Here is a 22,730-nt window from a genome sequence, read left to right on the forward strand (position 1 = left end):
AGCCATGATTTCAATCAAGGGGGGCAAATTTGAGAAATATTTTTTATGAGGGGCATTATTGAAAAAAACTTACAAATTTGGGTTAAAAACATAATTATTAGTAAAATTTAGGCGTAAAATTATAAAAAAATATAAAAATTTGGGATCAAAAAATAATTTTCAAAAATTGAGAGGGGGGGGGGGGGGGCATTGACCAAATTTGGGTCAAAAACATAATTATTAATAAAATTTATGGGTAAAATTATAAAAAATATAAAAATTTAGGATTAAAAAAATAATTTTCAAAAATTGAAGGGGGCATTGGCCCACCCTGACCCCATCTGGCTCCGTCTAGGCTTGTCACTTATAACTTTACATTAACGGAGACACATTTTTTTTTTACAGGGGATTTTAATACGACCATTAAGGCCTTACTTAAATGAAACATCTATTTACTCCGTATTGATTTTTTTGTCACGAAATTTTTATCACAAAATATATAAATGAAACAAACGTTATATTGCATGAGATAAATTATACCAACCAATAGGATCCAGTGTAGCTGTGGACCTCGTTCATCACACAACCACATCAAGGCACGTTAAAAAAAAAAAAAAAAAAAAAAACCCACATCAAGGCACGCTTTAGATCTCCACGCTCCTTTATAGCAAAAAAAAAAAAAAAAAAAAAAAAATCTCTCTGCGATTTTCTCCAATGTTATAAAAATTTTGATATAAAAGAACTGAGGACTTTTAAACCTAAATTAATTACATTTATTGTAATTAAATTTCTGGTTGAGTTCACAATAGCTACATTCTCCACATTGAATAATCTTTTAGTTTTTAATTTCGATACATTATAAAAGAACATATATTGACACATCATGCATTCACTACTAGTATTGTTATAATTGTAAAATCGTACTAAGCATTTTTCACATAATATCTCCTAAATTTATAAACACAATAATTTAGTAAAGGATTTATTGATCGTTGATTCGTTCTCTAGTAATATTTCGCTGCAACACATACATAACTCGAGAGGTGCTCAGTATTTGTATTTTCTTCTGTGTTCAGTCAGTCATTATTACTTTTTATAATGGGCCCACATTATTTTTACTGAATTAGAACAAAGACAAAAAGGAAAAAAATACAAATAAAAGAAAGGAAGAACGTATGAATGAAATGGAAAGCACGGCCTATATTTCTTGCTCCTCCTGAAAGAAACTCCAAACCTTCTTCTTCTCGATCTCTCCGCCAATATATATTCAGGTATGTATTTCTCTCTCTTCTTTGATCTTCCGCAAATCTCCCTAAGAGCTCTCGATTCTCAGAAATCGGTTACTGTCTGAGTTTTTCTTCGCTCTGGCTTTTCCTTCGAGGTACTTCTCCGAATCACCGCTCTGTTTTTCCTTTCGATACTCGATTCAGAGAATCATCGATTGTCTTCGGCGATTTGAATTTCTATGTTAAGTTTTTCGCGTGAAATGTAGCTCGATGAGTTTGGACTGTTCCTTCGTTCTGTGTCGAATGTTGAATTTATGTTGAACGTGGAGATGCTATGGTCAAACGAATTCATAGGAAATGAGAAGATTTTTTATTGCTGGTTTTTGCTTGTTTAGGTAATACTAGAACCGAAGCGAAATAGTCGTGTGTATCTGTGTTTGTGTTTGTGTTTGTTTGGTCTGTGTCTGCAAATTAGTTATAAATGCGATTCTGAATACTTGATTGTTTATTTTCAGTCAGAGCTTCATTTTCACGTCGTTAAGTACATGGAAATAGGTATAATTTTCTTTATGTCAAAACTTGTCAGTTGTTGGTAAAGCTGATAAAATTAAATCTGCCGTAAGAGGAGATTTGGTCTGATTTACTCAAGGACTAGGTTGTAGTAGGTCAGAGAACTTATTTCTCATGGCTTTTATTTCACTTCTAAGGCTTACATCCGCATGATTTCAATCCTATGTCACTCAAATAAACTCTGGACTGACACAGAATTTTGTCTTATGTTCAGCTAAAATGTTTTGTTGGATCCAGATTATATATATAATATATTTTTTCCATAGAGAATAATTTAATATCGGAAAAAAGTGTATTGAGTTTTTCCATTTAATTGCCATCTCCATTATGTTTTAACTGTGATGTTTCTGAATTTACATCCGCAATAAAAATGGACTTTAATTTGATCGTGTATGGTTGCAATTTGCAACACCTTTTCTTATTGGATCGTTCTGTTTCAGCTATCTATTGGGTATTTCATATTTTGGTTGATAAATTATGATTCTAAAATGATGTATATATATTTGTGTCTGACATCACTACCAAAATAGCAGGGTTCAAAGGGTTAAGGTTGAATATTCTGTTGGAAGTTAGGTATCTAGTGGTTGAAAGATGACTCCATATATTGTTGGTCTCATTGTTCCTCTTGTGGTGAGTCTCGTTTTTTGCAATTCAAAGAGTGAAAAGAAACGAGGGCTTCCTGTCGATGTTGGTGGGGAGCCTGGACATGCAATCAGAAACCGGCGCTTCACTTACACGGTAGAAACTGCATGGGAAGGCATAACAACTCTTGCAGAGCTTTTTGAGCAATCGTGCAAAAAGTACCAAGAAAAGTGCTTCCTTGGGACCCGGAAGCTGATATCGAGGGAGATCGAGGTCACAAGTGAAGGGAAGTCCTTTGAGAAGCTTCATTTGGGAGAGTACCAATGGCTTAGCTATGGGAAAGCATTTGAATCTGTGTGCGCATTTGCTTCTGGCTTAGCTCAACTTGGGCACGGAAAGGACGAACGAGTAGCAATCTTTTCTGACACAAGAGAAGAGTGGTTCATCGCATTGCAGGTGCTACTTCTTCCATTGATTCTTATTCTTTCTCGTTCAACACATTATAGGACCGTGATTTTGTATGAAGTGTAGAGTTGCAGGATATGTAATATGTTTGAACGGTGTTCTCTTCTCAGGGTTGCTTTAGACGCAATGTCACTGTCGTCACCATGTATGCATCTCTGGGCGACGAAGCTATCTGTCACTTGTTAAATGAGGTCTCTCTCTCTCTCTCTCTCTCTCTCTCTCTCTCTCTCCGCATTTACCCATCTGTATATCTTTCTTTTGGTACATTACCAAGTTGGCCTCATCCATTGCTCGGAGTCTTTCTTGTCACTGGTGCTACAAATCTAATACACTGTCACCGATCTTTCCATCTAAGCTTCTTGCTTCCAATTTGTTCAACTTTAGTACCTAGGTTCTGGTTTTGGCATCTTACATCCTCTGAATATTGTATGATATTTTCCTCTCTCCAGACAGAGGCCACGACTGTGATCTGCGGGCATAAGGAACTAAAGAAACTATTGGACTTAAGCAAACAACTTGATTCAGTGAAACGCATAATTTGTATGGATGATGAAATCTCATCAACTGAGCAGAACAATGTTTGGAGTATAAATATGTTTGCTGATGTTGAGAGACTTGGTCGAGAAAATCCAATTGAAGAGGACTTACCTCTTCCTGCTGATGTTGCTGTCATTATGTATACTAGCGGGAGTACAGGGCTTCCCAAGGTATCACATTCTTATTTTTTTAAGTTGGTGTTTTTATTTTATTTTATTTATCATTATTACAGTTGTTATGCTTGTTGGTTGTTTTGTAATCCATTTTCATATCTAACAAGACAGAAGTAAAAAATTCCTACAGAATTGCCTCATCAGGATAAACTTCTGGACTTTAAATTCTGATTTATTTTCTTGGATTTTGATTAGTCTTCACTTGTTCATACGGGTATGCGTTGAGGTTCATGATAATATTATTTTCCTTCTTGAATCTTGCTGTTGACCAGTTTAGAAACAACCAGTACAATGTTCACAATTGATTTTTTTTTTTTTCTTCTTTTCAATCTACCGTGGTACAGAATTAACATTCCATCTTATTTCTTCTAATTTTTACAGGGTGTGATGATGACACATGCTAATCTCCTGGCTACAGTTTCTGCTGTGATGACAATTGTTCCTAACCTAAACAAAAATGATGTCTATTTGGCGTATCTTCCTCTTGCTCATATCCTTGAACTGGCGGCTGAGGTATGAATTCTATATTTGTTAATTAAATTATCGAACTTTAAGTCTACTTTCAGAGGAAATTTCCATCCATTGTACTTCCATTTTAATATTTCTTCTATTAATCTTAATTACGATCAACTATTCGTGTTGAAGAATGTCATGGCTGCTGCGGGGGCAGCTATAGGATATGGATCACCATTGACACTTACCGACACATCGAACAAGATCAAAAAGGGAACTAAAGGGGACTCTACCATGCTGATGCCAACACTATTGACAGCCGTCCCTGCAATTCTCGATCGAGTTCGTGAGGGAGTACTCAAGAAGGTTTGTGTTTCTATGCACAAATAATTATCCCCTATATATGTATCGATATTAACAAATGAATCCAAGGAGTTGGTCCAGTGTAAGAATGAATGAAGAGATGTGTTGTTAAGCACAGTCTTAGGTTCAATCCACCATAACTCGAAAACTTGGGGCCACTGGGAGGTCTCCCAGTCGAACTGCTAGGCCCAGGGGTCTATAGCCTCTCCTCAATGTTTTTTTTATACTTATTGGTTGTTTTTTAATTTTCGCATTTTATTCTACCTTAAAAGTATACAAAGAACTTGTTTTTGCGTAGTCTCCTACTTTACATCTCCGGTTCCGTCCCTGCGTGGACTGTGGGTATAAAAAGAAGGGAAATATAGATATTAATAATTGTGAAAAATTGATGCTTAAGGACCCACACAAAGAGAAGTAAAATAAAAATAAAAATAACAAGCCTACAAAACCATCAACAATTTGATCCACGAATACGTGTTAAGTATTTGGCGTAGGATAAAAGTTATAAAAAAAAACCCTTGTAAAATCACGGAATATTAATCTTATTTCCAAGAAGATAAATGAATTTACCTCACTCTCATATCATAATCGATTTTTTACTATCTTGGTGCAAAATTACTCCAGGTGAACGCAAAGGGTGGGCTATCCAAGAGACTGTTTGACTTGGCATATTCTCGGAGATTCTCAGCACTGAATGGCAGTTGGCTTGGGGCGTGGGGCTTGGAAAGGCTTCTCTGGAACCTTGTCGTCTTCAAAAAAGTCCGCGCAATTTTGGGAGGTCGTGTCCGTTTTGTTTTATCTGGCGGTGCTCCTCTCTCAGGCGATACTCAAAGATTCATCAACGTCTGTCTTGGGTTAGTCAACCCTACCCCTCCTCTTTCCTGACTTTTTGCATATCAATTGAGACAAAGAAAACCTTTTGGCTGGTTTGAATTGTAAAAACTATCCAGTAATAAACTTAAGGGACCAAGGACCAGAGCCTTTTTTGCTCCATTCTCTTCCAATTCCAAAACATAAAGAATATTCATTTCATGGCACCATTACGCAGGATTCCTTTTGAATTATTTCTATTCAAGTATTGTTTATTTCTATTGTTTGCTTCTTTCGTAAAGAGGTTGTGTGACAGTTTGATTGGGCAACTAATACAGTGTCCCGATTGGACAAGGGTACGGTCTCACAGAGACCTGTGCTGGTGGGACATTTTCTGAATTTGATGATACATCTGTTGGTCGTGTTGGAGCTCCGCTTCCGTGCGCTTATGTTAAAGTAAGCAATATCTAAAAGTCTTGGTACAATGTTTTTTTTTTTTTTTTTTTTTTTTTTTTTTTTTTTAATTTATATAAAGAACTTTCTCTTTCCTTAGATTTTTTGTTTTTCCCTTGCCCTCATTTCTGAAGCGTTCGTTCATTTTCCTACTAAATCGTTCCTATAGTGTTAAATGTACAATCACAGTAGAGGAGTTGTAGAGCATCATGATTACAGACTTGATGCTTAAAGTGATAGAGAAAAGCATTTGATACATTAGTGTGTTGATAGACGAGCACTTGTACAGATAAAAAATAAAAAAATAAAAAATTCAACAACTCTGTTTCTTGATGCCGTTTCAGGCTCAAATTATCCTTTATGCCATATTGGTCCCTATGACTCTCTTTCTACCTGTGCTTTAATTAGATGCAGCTGGAAATCTGGTCTCTTAACACATAAACAAATTTTATTTTGCTCGTAGCTAATTGACTGGTCTGAAGGCGGATACCTAACAAGTGATTCCCCTATGCCTCGTGGAGAAATTGTAATTGGCGGTCCAAGCGTGACTCTTGGGTATTTCAAAAACGAAGAGAAAACTAGAGAATCATACAAGGTATAGCAATATCTACCTCTCAATACATTTGTTACTTATCAACGGCCTACTCGTGAAGAAGTTAATGATTTGAAACCGTTATTTTGGTCCTGAAAAGGTCGATGAGACGGGAATGAGGTGGTTCTACACCGGCGACGTTGGGCGGTTTCATTCCGATGGCTGTCTTGAGATAATTGACCGCAAAAAGGACATTGTCAAACTTCAGCACGGAGAGTATGTCTCACTAGGAAAGGTACAAATTTACGAGGCTGTAAGCGGAAATTATTTAACTAAGTTTGTTTCTCCTTAGAAAATAAATTAAAAATATCCCTACAGGTTGAGGCCGTCCTGTCTGTGAGCCCCTATGTCGAGAATATTATGGCTCATGCCGATCCTTTCCATAGCTACTGTGTGGCTCTTGTTGTGGTTTCTCAGACCGCGATCCAAGAATGGGCTTCAACAAAAGGAATAACTTTCACCGACTTGGAGGATCTCTGTAAGAATGAAGAAACCGTCAAGGAAGTTCAGGCATCGCTTGTAAAGGTACAATTTCTTTGAACTTACTTTCAATTACTCAGAACCTTTGGTACCATATCAGACCATTTAAAATGTAAACTTGGGTTTCATTTTGACTACTAAGAAAGCTATAAGTGAACAAAACTGCCAATACTATATTTTTCAACAATTAACTATAATACTCGCAAATGATTCACAGGAAGCAAAGAAGGCCCGTCTTGAGAAATTTGAGATCCCGACGAAAATCAAGTTGCTTCATGAGCCATGGACTCCTGAATCTGGCTTAGTCACCGCAGCCCTCAAGCTGAAGAGAGATGTCATTAGGAAGGCTTTCGCTGATGATCTCTCTCGGCTATCCTAATCGCCATTGATATTGTTCATTCCTCCACTATGTCTTCAGCTTAGTTCAGTCTTTTTCGGCCTCCGAGTCTCAATGCTTTCACATTTCCAGATTCACACCGTGCTATGCAAATCGGAGGCACACATTTTTGGACCTTTAAGCTACTCAATGGGCAATGTTCAGAAATCGTTCCAATTTATACTATAAAATCCATGGAATGTTCTATGCGAAAGAATTCGGTAAGTTTTGTTTTTGTTTTTGTTTTTTTGCTCAGAAGTATTCGGTAATTTTTCATTGTGCATCAGAAGTGAATCATATAAATGAACTCAAAAGTATAATAAGTTGGAATGCAAAAATCAGTTTGGTGTTATTTAGTTTCCTGTAATTGTCACTTTCAAGTTTCAATCAGTATGGTATTTTTTTTAAATGATTTGTACCAACATTTGGGACGTGTTTCTTCACTTGCCATACCTTAATCAATGGTTTACGTGGGACTCTTTCAAGGCAGAAACGGGAATATATCTTTGAGATACTTTCCCATATTTTCATGACTTTCCGATTCGATTCTTTTTGGTTATTTTATACTTTGGGCTGCTGGGAAATGTTTTGATATTGAACCCATATTGTATTAGGATTTTAATATTTTTTTTTACTAGCCTTGACCTAATCCCATCAATCAACTTTTACAGTAATGTTTAGGAAGACAAATTGACAGCTGTGGTCCTTGAATTATATGGATTGCACTTTGACCCTTAAATTTTTATTTTATTTTATTTTTATTTTTTATTTGGTTAAGTAGATTACATTTTAAACGAGAATCATCAAATGATAAGCACATGAGCCATGACTACTGAGTAGCGGTTATTTTGTCTTTTTTTATTATTATTATTATTCTCATTTAATTTTTATGGCTATATCTCGTGTCAATTGTCTTCTAACAATTAGTATTACTAAAATGATCAGAATTGTCACGACCCATAAATTACTATGAGAACTAGATAGACCAGAAGTCAAGAACTTAGAGAAATTTAAGGGACTCATTAAAAGAAAAACCAACATTCTGATTTCAATATGTTGTTGGCCCACTTTGTGGTGTGAGTGAGCTTGATGGAATGAAATAGAAACATCCCTTGGGTTATTCAGAACCACCGATTACTGAAAGTTGGATGTACTATATCCATCATTTTACGTAGAAGGGGAGGAAATGGAAAATCAAGCTTATAAGTTGGTGTATTATTTACATAAAAAGAAGAGGAAGAAAAAAAATAGAGGAGTTTGGTGTTGAGAGGTCGAGCAAAGTGACTAATATGTATACAAGAAAAAAAGAGATTTGTAATCCAACTTTGGTCCAATGATGTGTACCTCACTTTAAAGCCAACCCAACAATAAAATTGCCCCCACTTTCCCGTCTACCCATGTGACCATTTAGTTTGTTTGTTTCCGTCGCTTTTCTAAGCGTTTTGATCTCATTTCTTTCTTCCACGTAGTAGTTAATGTGGTATAGAACTTCTATTCTTCTTCTTTTTTCAAACTTATTCAACACAACAAAATAAAATCTAGAAACTAGACCCACATTGTGTCCAAGGAGGAGTATTTCTCCGACCAGCGGCAAAACTTGCGAGGAACAACAAAATTCAAACGAGAGTTGAACATAGAATGTACACAATGGACACTTTTGCTAATTTTGTTATAATGTTGAGAGTTTTTGGCCTTCAGTTAAATGTGAGCTTGATCACGTAGTTATGGTGAAAAGAAGAAAGTATATTTTGAGTAATAATCCTTTTAACACCAAGAAGATTGGTGACAATGTGAAGTGATGCACATATACATATAATACTATGAAGAAGTGTTTGGCTCTTTGTTAGGAAGATTAGATGAATATAAATACTCCCACTAATTAATATCACTCGTCAAGATTGTGTACAGTACAATATGAACGCCAATCTTGTTACAAATATCTAATAATCTAAGATCAAAGTAGTGCCTTCAATGACATGTTAGCTAGTTGTATAGACTCATCGTGTAGACTCATCGTATGGCTACTTGTAGTGACTACAAAATTGGTGTTGAGACTTCATGGACGTAAATAGAAAATTAGTCAGCTATATATGCGTGTTCGATTTTGAATGCGCTATTCGCTTGGTCGGAAGCAAGTACAAGATGCGTTATTATTTGTACTCAGTGTTAGATTCATTTCGACTTGAGTGTATGATACACATTGTAAGATGTTATTCTCTTGTATCTGAAAATGTTTTACCCTATTATTAATAAAATCTCAGTGTATTTTTCTAAAAAAAAAAAAAAAAAAACACCGTAACTAACACGATAGGAGAATAATGAAAAAAAATATAAATGCTTCAATAGACTCCACTAAAATTCAGCTAATTAATTGATCGGCACCTTATACGAGACAATAACCCTAAAAGCTAAGAAACATTTTCCTAGATTTAAGGGAATTAAACATCCAGCACCAGGTTTAGAGTCACTAAAAAAAAGTGAAATGACATTCGTTGGAAATGTAGGTAGGCGCGAATATACTTTCCAATGTGTGATTCATTAATAATACTCAATTAACGAAAAATAATTAACAATACGTCCAATGATGTATATTCCTTGCAGTAGATAACTATTGTAAAAAAATCCACTTTTATGACAAGTTCCAAGACTTCTAAACTCTAATGCCCATACCCTCTTTATTTTCCCAGGAGCTACTAATAGGAGCTGTTTATTTTTAATTTTTATGTTAGATCTGTATCATCACGTTTTTTGTGGTCAGAGTGGTATAGGATTCCTGTAATTGGAATCATCAATATGGGAGTCAAAAAATTTGACCAGCGCTAAATTTTACGAACAAGTGACTAATTCTATATAAATGCCAAATGTTACGAACAAACAGGCTTTGATTTAGCCCTCAGATAGTTTGAGCAATTAATGATTCCACGTAAGTGAAAGTAACGTTGATAGACTGGAGTCCCAAATTGACCGTACGCGTGAGGACTTGTATTAATAACCATTTAGCTAATTGGGTTTATGTCAAAGTCCAACTATATTAATTGCTGTCACATTTGAATATATATATATATATATATATATGTATATATATATATATATATATACTTTCTATTCTTATTGGTGTTCTTGAGACGATAATCCGGGTTTCGAGATACGTTTTTTCATCTGAATTGGTGTATAGAACCGTCAATTATATATTGGAGTAAGGGAGTATAATAAGAAATTAAAAGTTTGAAGTAGCAAAATTAAGCAGATCAATATTCGAGGAAACATTTACAATTTCCCAAGCTAGTTGGTGCATGTTTAAGCTTTTGTCTCTCGGAGCTTGATTAGTTGTAAAAAGAAAAAAAAAAGAAAAGAAAAGGAAAGACCATTTAGAAAAGAAAAAGAAACTTTTGCATGAGCATCTAAAGTGATGTTGTTTATTTGCTTTTTTGACTTTGTAAAATAGCCATGGAAAAGCTTGGAGCTAGTAAAATTAGGTGCTACTTTTCAATAAGCATACATATACGGAACACGCCATTTGCATTATTCAATATTTTAAGTTCTAGAATAATGGCCATAAACTAGAGTCGAAAAAAATATATATCAATAATAATAATAATCGCAATTAGTCCGACACATCCTAAAACTGAATCGCAGCAATAACATGCATTAACTATTTGTGTTATATAGGGATGTGATTATTAAGTCACATGTGAATTATAATGATATTTTTAACTGATTTAGGTTTAAGTAAGAGTGTAGAATCTAAAGCGACAAAAACTTCTGTAAGAAAGGTTCAATTTTTTTCCTGGGGAAAGATACACGTACTTTTAAATATTCAGCACCTTCTCTTTATAATCAAAATCTCGCGCTTTTATTACACATACATATTCAAGTTCAATTAAACATTTCAAGTACAAAGATTTTCTAGTTTTAGTCTACATAAATGTTTGACCTTATATTTCTCGAGATTAAATATAAAATCACGAGTGGCTTAAATTAACACATCAATCTTTGAATTATTCCTTATTCTTCATATTTTCAACTAAATAACTCGATACAAAAGCGTGATACTTTGAGAATTTCCATCAAGTCATAGGCCACTAAACTATTTTCATAAAATAAAGATACCGTAGCTAACGTTTCGTTTATTTTTGTGAATTAACTATTTACTAAAATTAACGTATAAAAATATCATAGACAATTATGTAAAATGCTATCCGATTAATGATCATATCCAACGCTTCATGTTAGATTATAAATCCAGTTTCAAGTGACTTAATATGTAAAATTTTCCGAGAAATAAAAATCATTCTTTTAATTCAATTATTGTCCTTGTATGTTTCTTGAATACCACCAAAAAAAAAAAGTAGACATATTTTAGTAAATTTGATTAACATTTACATAATAACATCGAAAAACTAAAAAAAAAAAAAAAAAGTTAACATTTAGCTAATCTCATGAATGAATCTACTGATCGTAAATCTCATTTTTCTTACCATCTAATTTTTTTAGTTAGTGTAAAAAAAAAGGAAAAAAAAAGAGAGTAGTTGTCACACTATTTATAAAAAAAAAAACAAATACGAATCTTTCTCGTAGTTGAAGCCTCCACAAAAACAAATAACAAAGTGAATAATATTGGTGTTCCGGTTCTTCTAAAAATATAAAAGAAAAAAATAATTGGCGTTCCGGTGGGCCAGAGTTTATTGACCGATTTAACAAAAACTTAGAGCTAAAGAATCCCTTTTAAATCCTCTTCTCTCTCTCTCTCTCTCACACACAGACACACGCCATATAAATACACACAACACACTCAGTGACCCATTTCTTCTTACGAATACCTCTCATCCAAACTCAATATATATACTAATCTCTCTTCTTCTTCTTGTTCAAATGAATCACAACAACAATGGTTTCAGAGAAGACAAGCCGTGTTGCTATTTCCACCCGAGAGAGGTCGTGGTCGGAGTTTGTCCGCTTTGCCTCAACGAGAGGCTCATAGTCTTGGCTTCCACGCAAGGCCTTCGTTCTTCTCATAAGCCTCTCAGATCTGCTCACAAAGCCACGTGTAATTCCGATCTCAAGAAAACGCCCATCAAGTTTCACAAGATCTTCCATTTCAGCTCGCTCCTTCACCGCCTCGAGTTCCGGCCATGGAAATCCGATGCTCATGATCTCAACGATCACGATGCTTCCACTAGTCAAGAAGGTCAGTACCTTCTTTTTTTTCATTCAATTCTTAGTGCAGAAATAAATATATTTGACATTTGAGCATTAAAAATAAAAATAAAAACACACTTTTAAACAAATTTTGGAACTAGTTTTAACTTTGATTAATTAAAAAAATAACAACAAGCTTCATTTGTTAGGTGCTGAAGAAGACAAGCTTTGCAGCAAAAAAAAAAAAAAAAAAAAGGAAAAAAGCTAAGCTTGCTAATATATTATTATTTTTTTAATATATTTTTGTATACAATTGTCATAGCTGCATGAAATCCTAACGATATAGTATAAATTTGTTGGAATATAATTGAATAGTTGCTACCAACAAAAAAATCAGAAAACAAAAGAAAAAGTCTAGAGTGGGTAAAATAGGTGAACCAAAATAAATATTAAATACCGTCAAATAAGGGGTAAGAGTCATTTGAGTCAAGACTGGCTTAGTCAAATGTGTTGAAAAAGCTGCATTTCCTATTAGCTACATTTACCCCCTTTTTTTGTTTTTTTTGAACTTTTAGACATGTACGAATGTGATAAATTCCATAGGTGTTTTATTGGGACATGCTTCTTTTGTTGTCTGTGTGTATGTGAAGTCTCATGTAATTAATGTGGCACTAATGATCATGTTTATGCCCGTTCCAAATTTCAATAAATAAATGTACTGAGGAGTGAAATCAAACGTGAACCAGACACTAGCTCGATAAATATAAATAGCAAGGGAACAAATAGTTAAAATATTCTTTCTTTTTTTTTTTTACAAACCTAGCTAGCTTCTGCATTTTCTTATAATAATAAGAAAGGGTAAAGATTTATACCTACAAAAAAACGTTTTGAACTATGTAATACTATATTAAAAAAAATGTAAATGAACACTGTAACAAAAAAAAAATTCTGTGTGATATAAAATATTATGATTATGACACTGTTTATCATAGCTTTGTTTAAAAAAAAATGTGTTTTTAGATTCTTGAAAAAAAAACTGTTTTTCTCATAAACTACGAAATTTTGGGCATGTTTGGTTCTTATCTCAAAAACAGTTTTTGAGTTGAAAATTTTGAAAACAAAAAGTGAAAATGTGTTTGTTTCAAAAAATTTTGAAATTGTTTTGTAAAAAAGTAAAGAAAACTGAAAACAAATAAAATGTGTTTTTGGAAAAAAATTTCTTATCTCCTCCTTCTCCTCATCTTCTCTTTTGAAAACTGTACCAAACACTTTTTTCAGTTTTTTCACTTTCTCAAAAACAAAAATGAAAACTGTACCAAACAGCTTTTTGAAAACAACTCCAAAATAATTTTTCAGTACAACTACAAAAATTAGAAAATAGAAAACAAAAATTTTTTGAGTTAACTACCAAACACAACCTTTGTTTTCCAATTTTTTTTTTCTATATTTTGTAAAAGCATTTTTCAATTTTTACTAAAAATTATTTTTATCAAACACTTTAAAACACGGTTAGTTATTTTAAAAAAGCTAAAATTAGTTTTATTAAGTTAAGCCAAACACATATCATATTGATGAATTATTTTCAATTTTATTAATCAATCTCTAAAAAATAGCTAATTTTCTGTAGCCTACATATACATTTCTTGATCCGAAGTCCTTATTATTAAGCTGTTTATATACCATAAAATTAAGTAAAAAAAGAAAAAACATTCAATCTAAAATTTTAATTTCCAACAGACTCGTTCATATCAATAAAGTTCGGAGAGAATGGAACAGCCTCGTGGGAGAAGAAAAACAGCACAACCAATGAAATGACCAAAGTGTCAAATGTCCCACAAGAGAAGCCCACGATGGTGCCACGTAGGACTGGAAAGGCCCAATCGCAGCCCAAGGAGACCAAAACCGTGATCGAGCACGGGAAGCCACGTGTCTCATCGCTGAGGTGGCGAAAGCGCATTGGCCACCTCTTCCACGTCGTCAGGTGGAAGAGGTCCACCAAAGGGACCGCCTGCCACGTCAGCAACAAAGTAGAAGGCGTGAAGGTGAGGAAAGGATGGATAAGAAATTTCACAAGAAAGAGATAGAGATCACCAAATTGACTTCCTTTCTTTGATCACTTTTTTTTTTCTTTCTTCCTCTCAAAATTTATTATTTCCTATAGTTTTAATCTTTGTGGGAAGGAACAAAGCGAGTGACTGTAAAGTCGTGCATTATTATTATTACTGAAAAAGAAAAAAAGACGTGGTAGAGTCAATTGGTACTTTAGCACTATTGAAAAAAAATCGAGTCCTTTTGTGGTCTTTTTTGCTTTGTGTTATCTTCGTTAATTTCTTTTTAATATATATAAAACAGCACAGGCTGTAAACGGATAATATTATTCTTGAAGCATGGCTATGGCTTCGGGTGATATGTATATAAATATAAGATAAGCTTGTATTGTAAGTATTTATTCCTTTTTTCACATGGCAAACTTTGTTAGGCAAAACACCCATGTTAGGCTCACCTATTGCATATATAGTGGAAAACAATGGAGCATATATGTTTGGGGTCCATGGTTATGGTTATGGGGCTGGAAAATTGTCTTATAGTTGTCCTTTCTCATGGAATATATCTTGTTTCCTTTTCCCACTAACCAAATGTTTCAAATTGGAAATTGTATATATCTCTCTGCTCTTGTTATTATTATTATTATTATTATTATTATTATTATTATTATTATTATTATTATTATTTATATATATAGCTAATTAAAATTAACAATGAATTTGTAAAATAGCTAAAATTTATTTGTAATTAGTGTTTATACTTAAAATGTATAAACACCAAATTTCAATATTTATTTTGATCATGTGTATACAGAAAGTGATAAATTGTTTATATAATTCGTCAAAATTTTTAATAACAGTGTCAATTTTTTTTTACTATATAACTTTAATTATGTTACTTAAAACTTGAAAATTTAACTATTTTATTAATTAATTAATTTTATATGACTATTTTATATAATTTTTTCATATTTCTTTCTTTTCCTTTATATCCCCTATCTCCAATTAGATTATTATACCTTTCTCTCTCTCATTATATAACACTCCCATATGCACCTATATGGTTGTATCTAAATTTAATTCGTATTGTCACCATCTCTTAGCTGGATATTTTTGTTGATCCATTTTTTTTTCGTCTTTTAAAAATGACATAGCCCATAATGAATAACAAGATCGGAGTTGATAAATATATTTTTTGGGATCAAATAATTCACCCGAATGCACGTGCAAAACATCCCAAGTGTGTGAAGAGTGATGATAAGGCCTAATTTGTGTGGTTGTTCCCTTGATCGGAACAAGTTGGCCCAATCTGGCTTTTCTTGCTCTTCAATTGGGCCCATTTGTGGTGTAATTGGACCGCTGTAGACTTTTATAAAAGTTCATGTATATGTAATTGACGATACTGACAAGATATTGAATCTTCAGTGTTCTCAAATAAAAGAAGGAAAAAAGAAGAGTTTTCTTTTTATTTAAATTTTTTAATAGTTCTCCATCGACCTCACCTCACATCATGTCCTCTTTGAAAATAAGTCGATGAAAATGCTATAAAAGTATTGTGGAAATTTTGTGGTGGCTTTGTGAACAAGTTAAAGGCTCTGCTACAAAGCAGTCTCTCTTGTGGGGTATTTTGCTCTTCTTTCCCTTTTCTCTAATGTGAAAGAGCATTTTGGTTTATGTTTTTATATGTATATATATACAAGCATTTGAGAATAAGTGAGTCATTAATTAGATGAAGTGAGACATCAACTACTGTCAACTACACCAATTATCAGACTCGTAATAATTAGAGAATATACAAATTAAAACTTTATCATATGCCAAAACATGAAAGAAAACAAACAAATACCAAGAAGGGGACGTCACGGGCAATCATCTATATCATTCACTTTTTGACCAAATTGATATAAATAGTGGTTCTCAAGTTGCCATTTTTTTTCAAGTGATATTATATTGCATCTCCGCATGCAAACATTTTACCTTAATATATATATTTAAGCTTAATATATATATATATATATATATATATATATATATATATTTAAGCTTAAATATAGCCCTTAGAAAACTTTAACATAAAAATATATTTAATCTTAAGTTAGATTCACTCAACATTAGAATCAAACAATAATGAGTACTCTTTCAACGACATTTTTATACTTGATGAGTAAACTCGATCAACATTGAAATAACACTTAACGTTAGGTATAAAAACGAAAATGAGTATAAAAATGTCGTTAAAAGAGTACTCATCTTCTTATTTGTTGCTAGAATTAGATAATAAAAAAAATAATAGTCAATTATATGCTTATTTTGTGTTGTCAAGAATCTTTATAAGAAAATAATTTAATCACTAGTGATACGATCACCACTATAAATTACTACTTCTTTTATTTCAACAAATTAAACATAACTTTGAGTCATAATTTAGTTAAGAAGTATCTATTAATATCACGATCCATCAGAGCGATAAGAGTTGATGATGAACAAACCACACTTGTGCTAGAAAAATCTCGAGTTAAGCTGTAGGATTATACATGGTGAATCACCTATTCGAATGGTTTAATATGTCGTTTATATATGCTAAATTTTACAGTTCGTGTATACAGAGAATTATACATCGTGAATAGCCTATTCAAATGGTTTAGTATGTAGGTTATATCGAATCTCCACAAAATAAGATAAAACAATTCTTCTAGAAACTAAAATTCTAATAGCTCTCCTTACACGTCGTCGATATGTGAAGTTACGTATCCATATTCTGAGAATTTTGGTATAATAGATACTTAAACTTGAGTCTTGATACGAGTTAGAATGAAATTCAATTTTGAAATTTTCCCAATTCAAATTCTTGCTTGGATTGCAATTTTACACCGAAAATAAACTAACAACACACGTGATCAAATTCATCTAGATTGAAACAAGTATCCATGCTAATTTGTTAGCTACAAACACGATAACATATTTTATGATATTTAAGATGATAATATATATATATAAAAAAAGGCTATCTAACATGATCTTTGGTAGAATCTTAATGATAATTACGCTAATCAAAATATTTGCCTACATGATAAATATTTGTTCATAATTTGATAAAACTTTACGCAAAAATTTATTAAAATATCCGTCTAGTTTATTATTGTGTGTTGCGTGTTTTACAAGTTTTGTTTTCTTTTCCTTCTTATCGTTTGTTGTTTGTGTTAAACGACTTGTAGTTTTTCGTCAGCTCATCCTTTCACTGACGTGTAATACTTTAAATCCTGTTTTGATGTAATAGTTCTAGGTAATTTTCATTCAATCAAATCAGAATATTCTTTCTGAATCATTTTCGAGTTTCTCTCTCTCTCTCTCTCTCTCTCTCTCTCTCTCCTATTTCACTTTCTTCGCTCTCTCAAGATTGTGAGATGCAATATGGTATCAGAGCTCATTCTCGCTGAAATCAAGCACTCTATTCAAGATCTTTGATCTGTTCTTCCTTTTTCCTCACGCAACAATGGATCTGAAAGACTCACAGCCTATCGTCGCACCTGAGAAGCTCCCAATCGAAGATCCGATGGAAAATCCGTACTATCTCCATCACAGCGACAATCCAGGAGCTATCCTCGTCTCTCAGCTTCTCAATGGTGATAACTATGCATCGTGGAGTCGTTCGATGCTCATTGCTCTGTCTGTGAAGAATAAATTGGGTTTCGTTGATGGAACCATCACCAAACCTCAGCCGGACAATCCGAGATTTAATTCTTGGAAAATAAACAACAATGATCGCGGCTAGTATTCAGTTTGGAGACTCTGCTGAGGCTGTTTGGAAGAATCTTCAATAACGCTTCCAACAGAGCAACAACCATAGGATCTTTCAAGTCCTGAGAGACCTAGTCAATTTGACTCAAGATTCCAGGTCAGTGTCTGCGCATTTCACCAGGATCAAGTCTCTATGGGAAGATTTCCAGAATTTCAAGCCTAACTGCTCGTATGGAGGCTGCAAATGTGGCGCGATGAAGGACCTAGCAGCGTTCAACGAGAATGTATACGTCATGATCTTCTTGATGGGAATGAATGACTCGTGCGCCAACTCGCGAGGTCAGATTCTACTCCTTGATCCAATACCGCCGATCAACAAAGTATTCTCTCTTATTGCTCAAGAAGAGAAACACAGAGCGGTTGGATTGGAATCTGCCACACAAGATCAGTCAAACATCATGACGATGACGACCAAAGATGACTCGGCGACAAGGAAGATCAACAAGAAAGATCGTCCTTACTGCACTCACTGCAAGATTCTTGGCCACACCATAGACAAATGTTTCAAGATTCATGGTTATCCTCTAGGCTACACACCAAAATCAAAGTCTGCGAGCAACAATGTGGAGAATCAGCAAGAGAACTGTCGAAGTGCATCCATCAACGCTCTCACTGACGATCAGTGCCATTAACTCATAGAGATCCTCTCCAACAAGCTCAAGTCCACGACATCCTCTTCAATCAAATCCATAGCTGATGCCAACTTTGCATCTTGCCAAACAGGTTTTTGTTGTTCTGTAAAGGTTGTGCATTCGACAAATAGCTTTGGTAAATCCTGGATTCTTGTTTCCGGTGCTTCTAAGCACATCTGCAATCAGAAGTCCATGTTCATATCTTTGCATCCCATTTATAGATCGAGTGTCACCTTACCTAACAACAATGTGATTTCTGTCCATTTCTTTGGAGATATTAAAGTAAATTCTGAACTTACTCTTCATGAAGTCCTATATGTTCCTGTGTTCAAGTACAATTTGTTGTCTGGTAGTGCTATCACTAAAAACAACAAAGCAACTATTACCTTCACTGACTCAGGATTTGTTATCCTGGATTCATCCAAGAAGAGGATGATTGGGAAGGCTGACCAAGTTGATGACCTCTATATGCTGACTGAAGACAACACAAGCTTCATCAACTCAGTCTCAGCAAGAGTTTGGCACAACAGGCTAGGTCATCCTTTCTACAAGAAGATTTACTCCTTAAAGGATGTTTTACGGTTCAGCTCTCTCACTCAATCCTCTGAACCTTGTAATATATGTCCTATGGCAAAACAGCATCGCTTACCTTTTGGAAATTCCCTCAATACTAGTAATAATGTCTTAGACCTGATTCATGGTGACGTGTGGGGTCCCTTTCACACTGTATCACACAATGGTTATAGATTCTTTCTCACTTTGGTTGATGATCTTAGTCGTTTTACATGGGTCTATTTGTTGAAAAGCAAATATGATGTGTTAAAGTTTGTTCCTACTTTCATTACTTTTATCAAGAAACAACTTGGAAAGTCTGTGAAATGTTTTAGATCTGATAATACCAAGGAGCTTACTTTCACTGACTTCTTTGCTTCCAAAGGGATTATGCATCATTTTTCTTGCGTTGAAACACCACAGTAAAATGCAATGGTTGAGAAAAAACACCAACATCTTTTGAATGTTGGTCGGGCTCTCCTTTTTCAATCCCACCTACCTATTGAGTTTTGGTCTTATTGTATCTTGACTAGTGCCTATTTGATAAATAGGAGTCCCTCTCATGTCTTGCATGGCAAGACAACCTATGATGTTCTTTTTAACAAATAGGTTGACTATGGTAACTTGAGAGTGTTTGGCAGTCTAGCGTTTGCTTCCACACTGCACAACAAAAGGACCAAGTTTGAGCCACAATCACGTAAATATGTGTTCATTGGGTACCCTTATGGTGTGAAAGGTTACATGCTTCTTGACCTCAGCTCTCAAGAAGTGTTTATCTCTAGAGATGTAGTGTTCCATGAAAATATCTTTCCCTATGCTGCTACTAAATCTACCCCACATTCAAAACATGTTGATCTTTTACATGATATTGTTCTCCCTGCTACCACTAACTTAGGTGAATTACCTGTTAGTATTCATAACGACATGAGTCATCGTGTGACCAATCCAGTCTCTTGTGATGATAATACTCTCACTCATGATATCCCTCTACATAATTCACATGGAGAAGATCAAGCAAGTGATACACTCTCACAAGATGACTATGATAAGAATGTTCATAACCAGGATGTGCATGACCAGGTTGACCATACCACCCAAGATCAGCATCGTGATTCTAGCAGTCCAAGAAAGTCCTCAAGGATTTCCAAACCACCCTCCTACCTACAGGACTATCACTGTGACCTGGCTCAAGCCATGCTTGAGCACTCTGCTTCTTACACTTCTCCACATCTCATTAGTTATGTTTTATCTATTTATGGCTTATCTGCATCATATAAAGCTTTTATCCTTGCAATTTCATCTACGTTTGAACCAGAGTTCTATCACCAAGCAGTCAAATCTGAGGACTGGAGGGCAGCAATGAAAGAAGAATTGGATGCTATGAGCGCAAACCACACGTGGTCCATTGTCTATCTCACAGCATGCAAGAAGCCTATTAAATGCAGATGTCTATACAAGAACAAGTTTCATGCAGATGGCACCTTGCCAAGGAGAAAAGCTAGGCTGGTGGAAAAAGGGATATACACAGCAAGAAGGGTTGGATTACACAGAGACTTTCTCACCTGTGGCTAAACTGGTCACAGTGAAAATGATTCTGCCTGTTGCAGCGGCAAAGGACTGGTTCTTGGCTCAAATGGATGTTAACAATGCCTTCCTCAATGTTGATCTCCATGAGGAAGTATACATGACTGCCTCCAGGTGTTCTCACTCAGGGGGAGTCAAGCACTAACGGATTGTTGTGTCACTTACACAAGTCCATATATGGGCTCAAACAGGCTTCCAGACAGTGGAACCTGAAATTCACTGAGGTTCTATTAGCTTTTGGTTTTTCTCAATCCAAAGCTGATTATTCTCTCTTCACACGTGGCTCTGGACCCTCTTTTGTGCCCATAGTACTATACGTGGATGACATTGTCATAGCCAGTCCAAGTCAACAGGTTATTGAAGGAGTCAAAAGTTACCTGAAGACCAAGTTTAAAGTCAAGGACTTGGGAGCTCTCAAGTATTTTTTGGGTTTGGAGATTGCCAGGTCCAAATCAGGGTTATTGGTCAGTCAACGCTAATATGCTCTGAATATCCTCAATGACATGGGTTTCTTGGAGTCCAAGCCTGCAAAACCCATATGGATCCACGGGTCACTCTCAATGAGACATATGGTGACTTGATTGAGGATGTTGCGAGTTATAGAAGGCTAGTTGGGAGATTGCTTTATCTCACCATAACCAGACCTGACATAACGTTTGATGTACATCAGCTGAGTCGTTATATCTCAGCCCCTCGTGGTCTCCATCAACAAGCTGCAAATCATCTCCTGCTATATTTGAAGAGTCAGCCGTCGTTAGGGCTCTTCTACTCAGCAGTTTCCCCTATGCAGCTGCGTGGTTTCTCGGATGCGGATTGGAGCACATGCCCTGACACTAGACGTTCCATTACAGGTTATTGTGTGTTTCTAGGAGATTCATTGGTAGCTTGGAAGTCTAAGAAATAATTCACAGTCTCGCGCTCTTCTGCTGAATCTGAATATCGAGCAATGGGGTCTGCAACAAGTGAGCTTCTTTGGCTCCAACAAATTCTGCGTGACTTGAAGATCAAGCAACAGGCTCACACAATGCTTTACTGCGACAACAATGCAGCAATGCACATTGCTACTAATCCGGCGTTTCATGAAAGAACCAAGCACACTGAAGTTGACTGTCACTTCATTCGAGATCATCTGAAACGTGGGGATTTGAAGCTTCTTCCGGTACGCACGAATATGCAGCTTGCAGACATTTTCACAAAGCCCTTGGCTTCTCCTCTTCTTACTTGATGGGCAAGATGGCTCTCAAAAATATTTGTTTGCCATCTTGATGGGGAGTATTAAAATATATGTTTAGTTTATTATTGTGTGTTGCGTGTTTTATAAGTTTTGGTTTCTTTTCTTTCTTGTCATTTGTGTTAAACAACTTGTAGTTTTTCATTAGCTCATCCTTTCACTGACGTGTAATACTTTAAATACCTGTTTTGATGTAATAGTTCTAGGTAATTTTCATTCAATCAAATCAGAATATTCTTTCTGAATCATTTTCGAGTTTCTCTCTCTCTCTTCTTTCACTCTCTTCGCTCTCTCAAGATTGTGGAATGCAATAAAACTCTTATAATAATATGTTTGTTAAAAAGATCAGTTATATTATGAAACTTTTTTTTTGTTATGAAGTTATATATTGTGAAACGACGAAAAGAAATACCTGTCAAATAGGCATGTAGCTACATCGCGTTAAAGGGGGCATTTTGTTTTTCAAAATAAGATTTTTTTTTTAATATTTCCTTAAATTTGTTTACAAAAATATGTATTTAAGGCTTATTTAGCAATCCAAAATCCTATTTTTTGGAAGCCAAATTTATCCTTAATTATGTAAATATCTACTTTCTTAAAGAAAATTATTAAATGTTATAGATTAAAAAAATTATTGTTTAAGCCGTGAAGTTATTTCTTAACTATAGAATAACCAGGTTTAGTATAATT

At 34.7% G+C, this 22,730-nt stretch overlaps 2 protein-coding genes across 3 annotated transcripts; both read left to right on the plus strand.

Moving 5' to 3' along the window:
• The first annotated feature begins 1,136 nt into the window (after positions 1-1,136).
• LACS9 (long chain acyl-CoA synthetase 9) lies at positions 1,137-7,594 on the plus strand. 2 transcript variants are annotated; one of them, XM_089619053.1, is made up of 12 exons: positions 1,137-1,360; positions 2,309-2,813; positions 2,933-3,013; positions 3,272-3,529; positions 3,914-4,045; positions 4,178-4,351; positions 4,973-5,202; positions 5,497-5,614; positions 6,075-6,206; positions 6,304-6,438; positions 6,522-6,728; positions 6,901-7,594. In XM_089619053.1, exons 2-12 carry the CDS (start codon positions 2,367-2,369, stop codon positions 7,060-7,062), a joined length of 2,076 nt encoding a protein of 691 aa, XP_089475179.1. In that variant the 5' UTR covers positions 1,137-1,360; positions 2,309-2,366; the 3' UTR covers positions 7,063-7,594. The 2 variants fall into 2 exon arrangements, with proteins under 2 accessions (XP_089475179.1, XP_089475178.1); XM_089619052.1 differs by having other exon boundaries at positions 1,137-1,250.
• Positions 7,595-11,807: 4,213 nt separating this feature from the next.
• On the plus strand, positions 11,808-14,886 carry LOC149391137 (uncharacterized). The gene is made up of 2 exons (XM_089621467.1): positions 11,808-12,247; positions 13,936-14,886. The coding sequence occupies exons 1-2, from the start codon at positions 11,932-11,934 to the stop codon at positions 14,280-14,282; spliced, it is 663 nt and encodes a 220-aa protein (XP_089477593.1). The 5' UTR covers positions 11,808-11,931; the 3' UTR covers positions 14,283-14,886.
• The last annotated feature ends 7,844 nt before the right edge of the window (positions 14,887-22,730 follow it).

This window comes from Urtica dioica, chromosome 7 (assembly GCF_054948205.1).
Source record: "Urtica dioica subsp. dioica isolate 48M chromosome 7, U.dioica_male_clone48M_v1_H2, whole genome shotgun sequence".
NCBI lineage: Eukaryota > Viridiplantae > Streptophyta > Magnoliopsida > Rosales > Urticaceae > Urtica > Urtica dioica.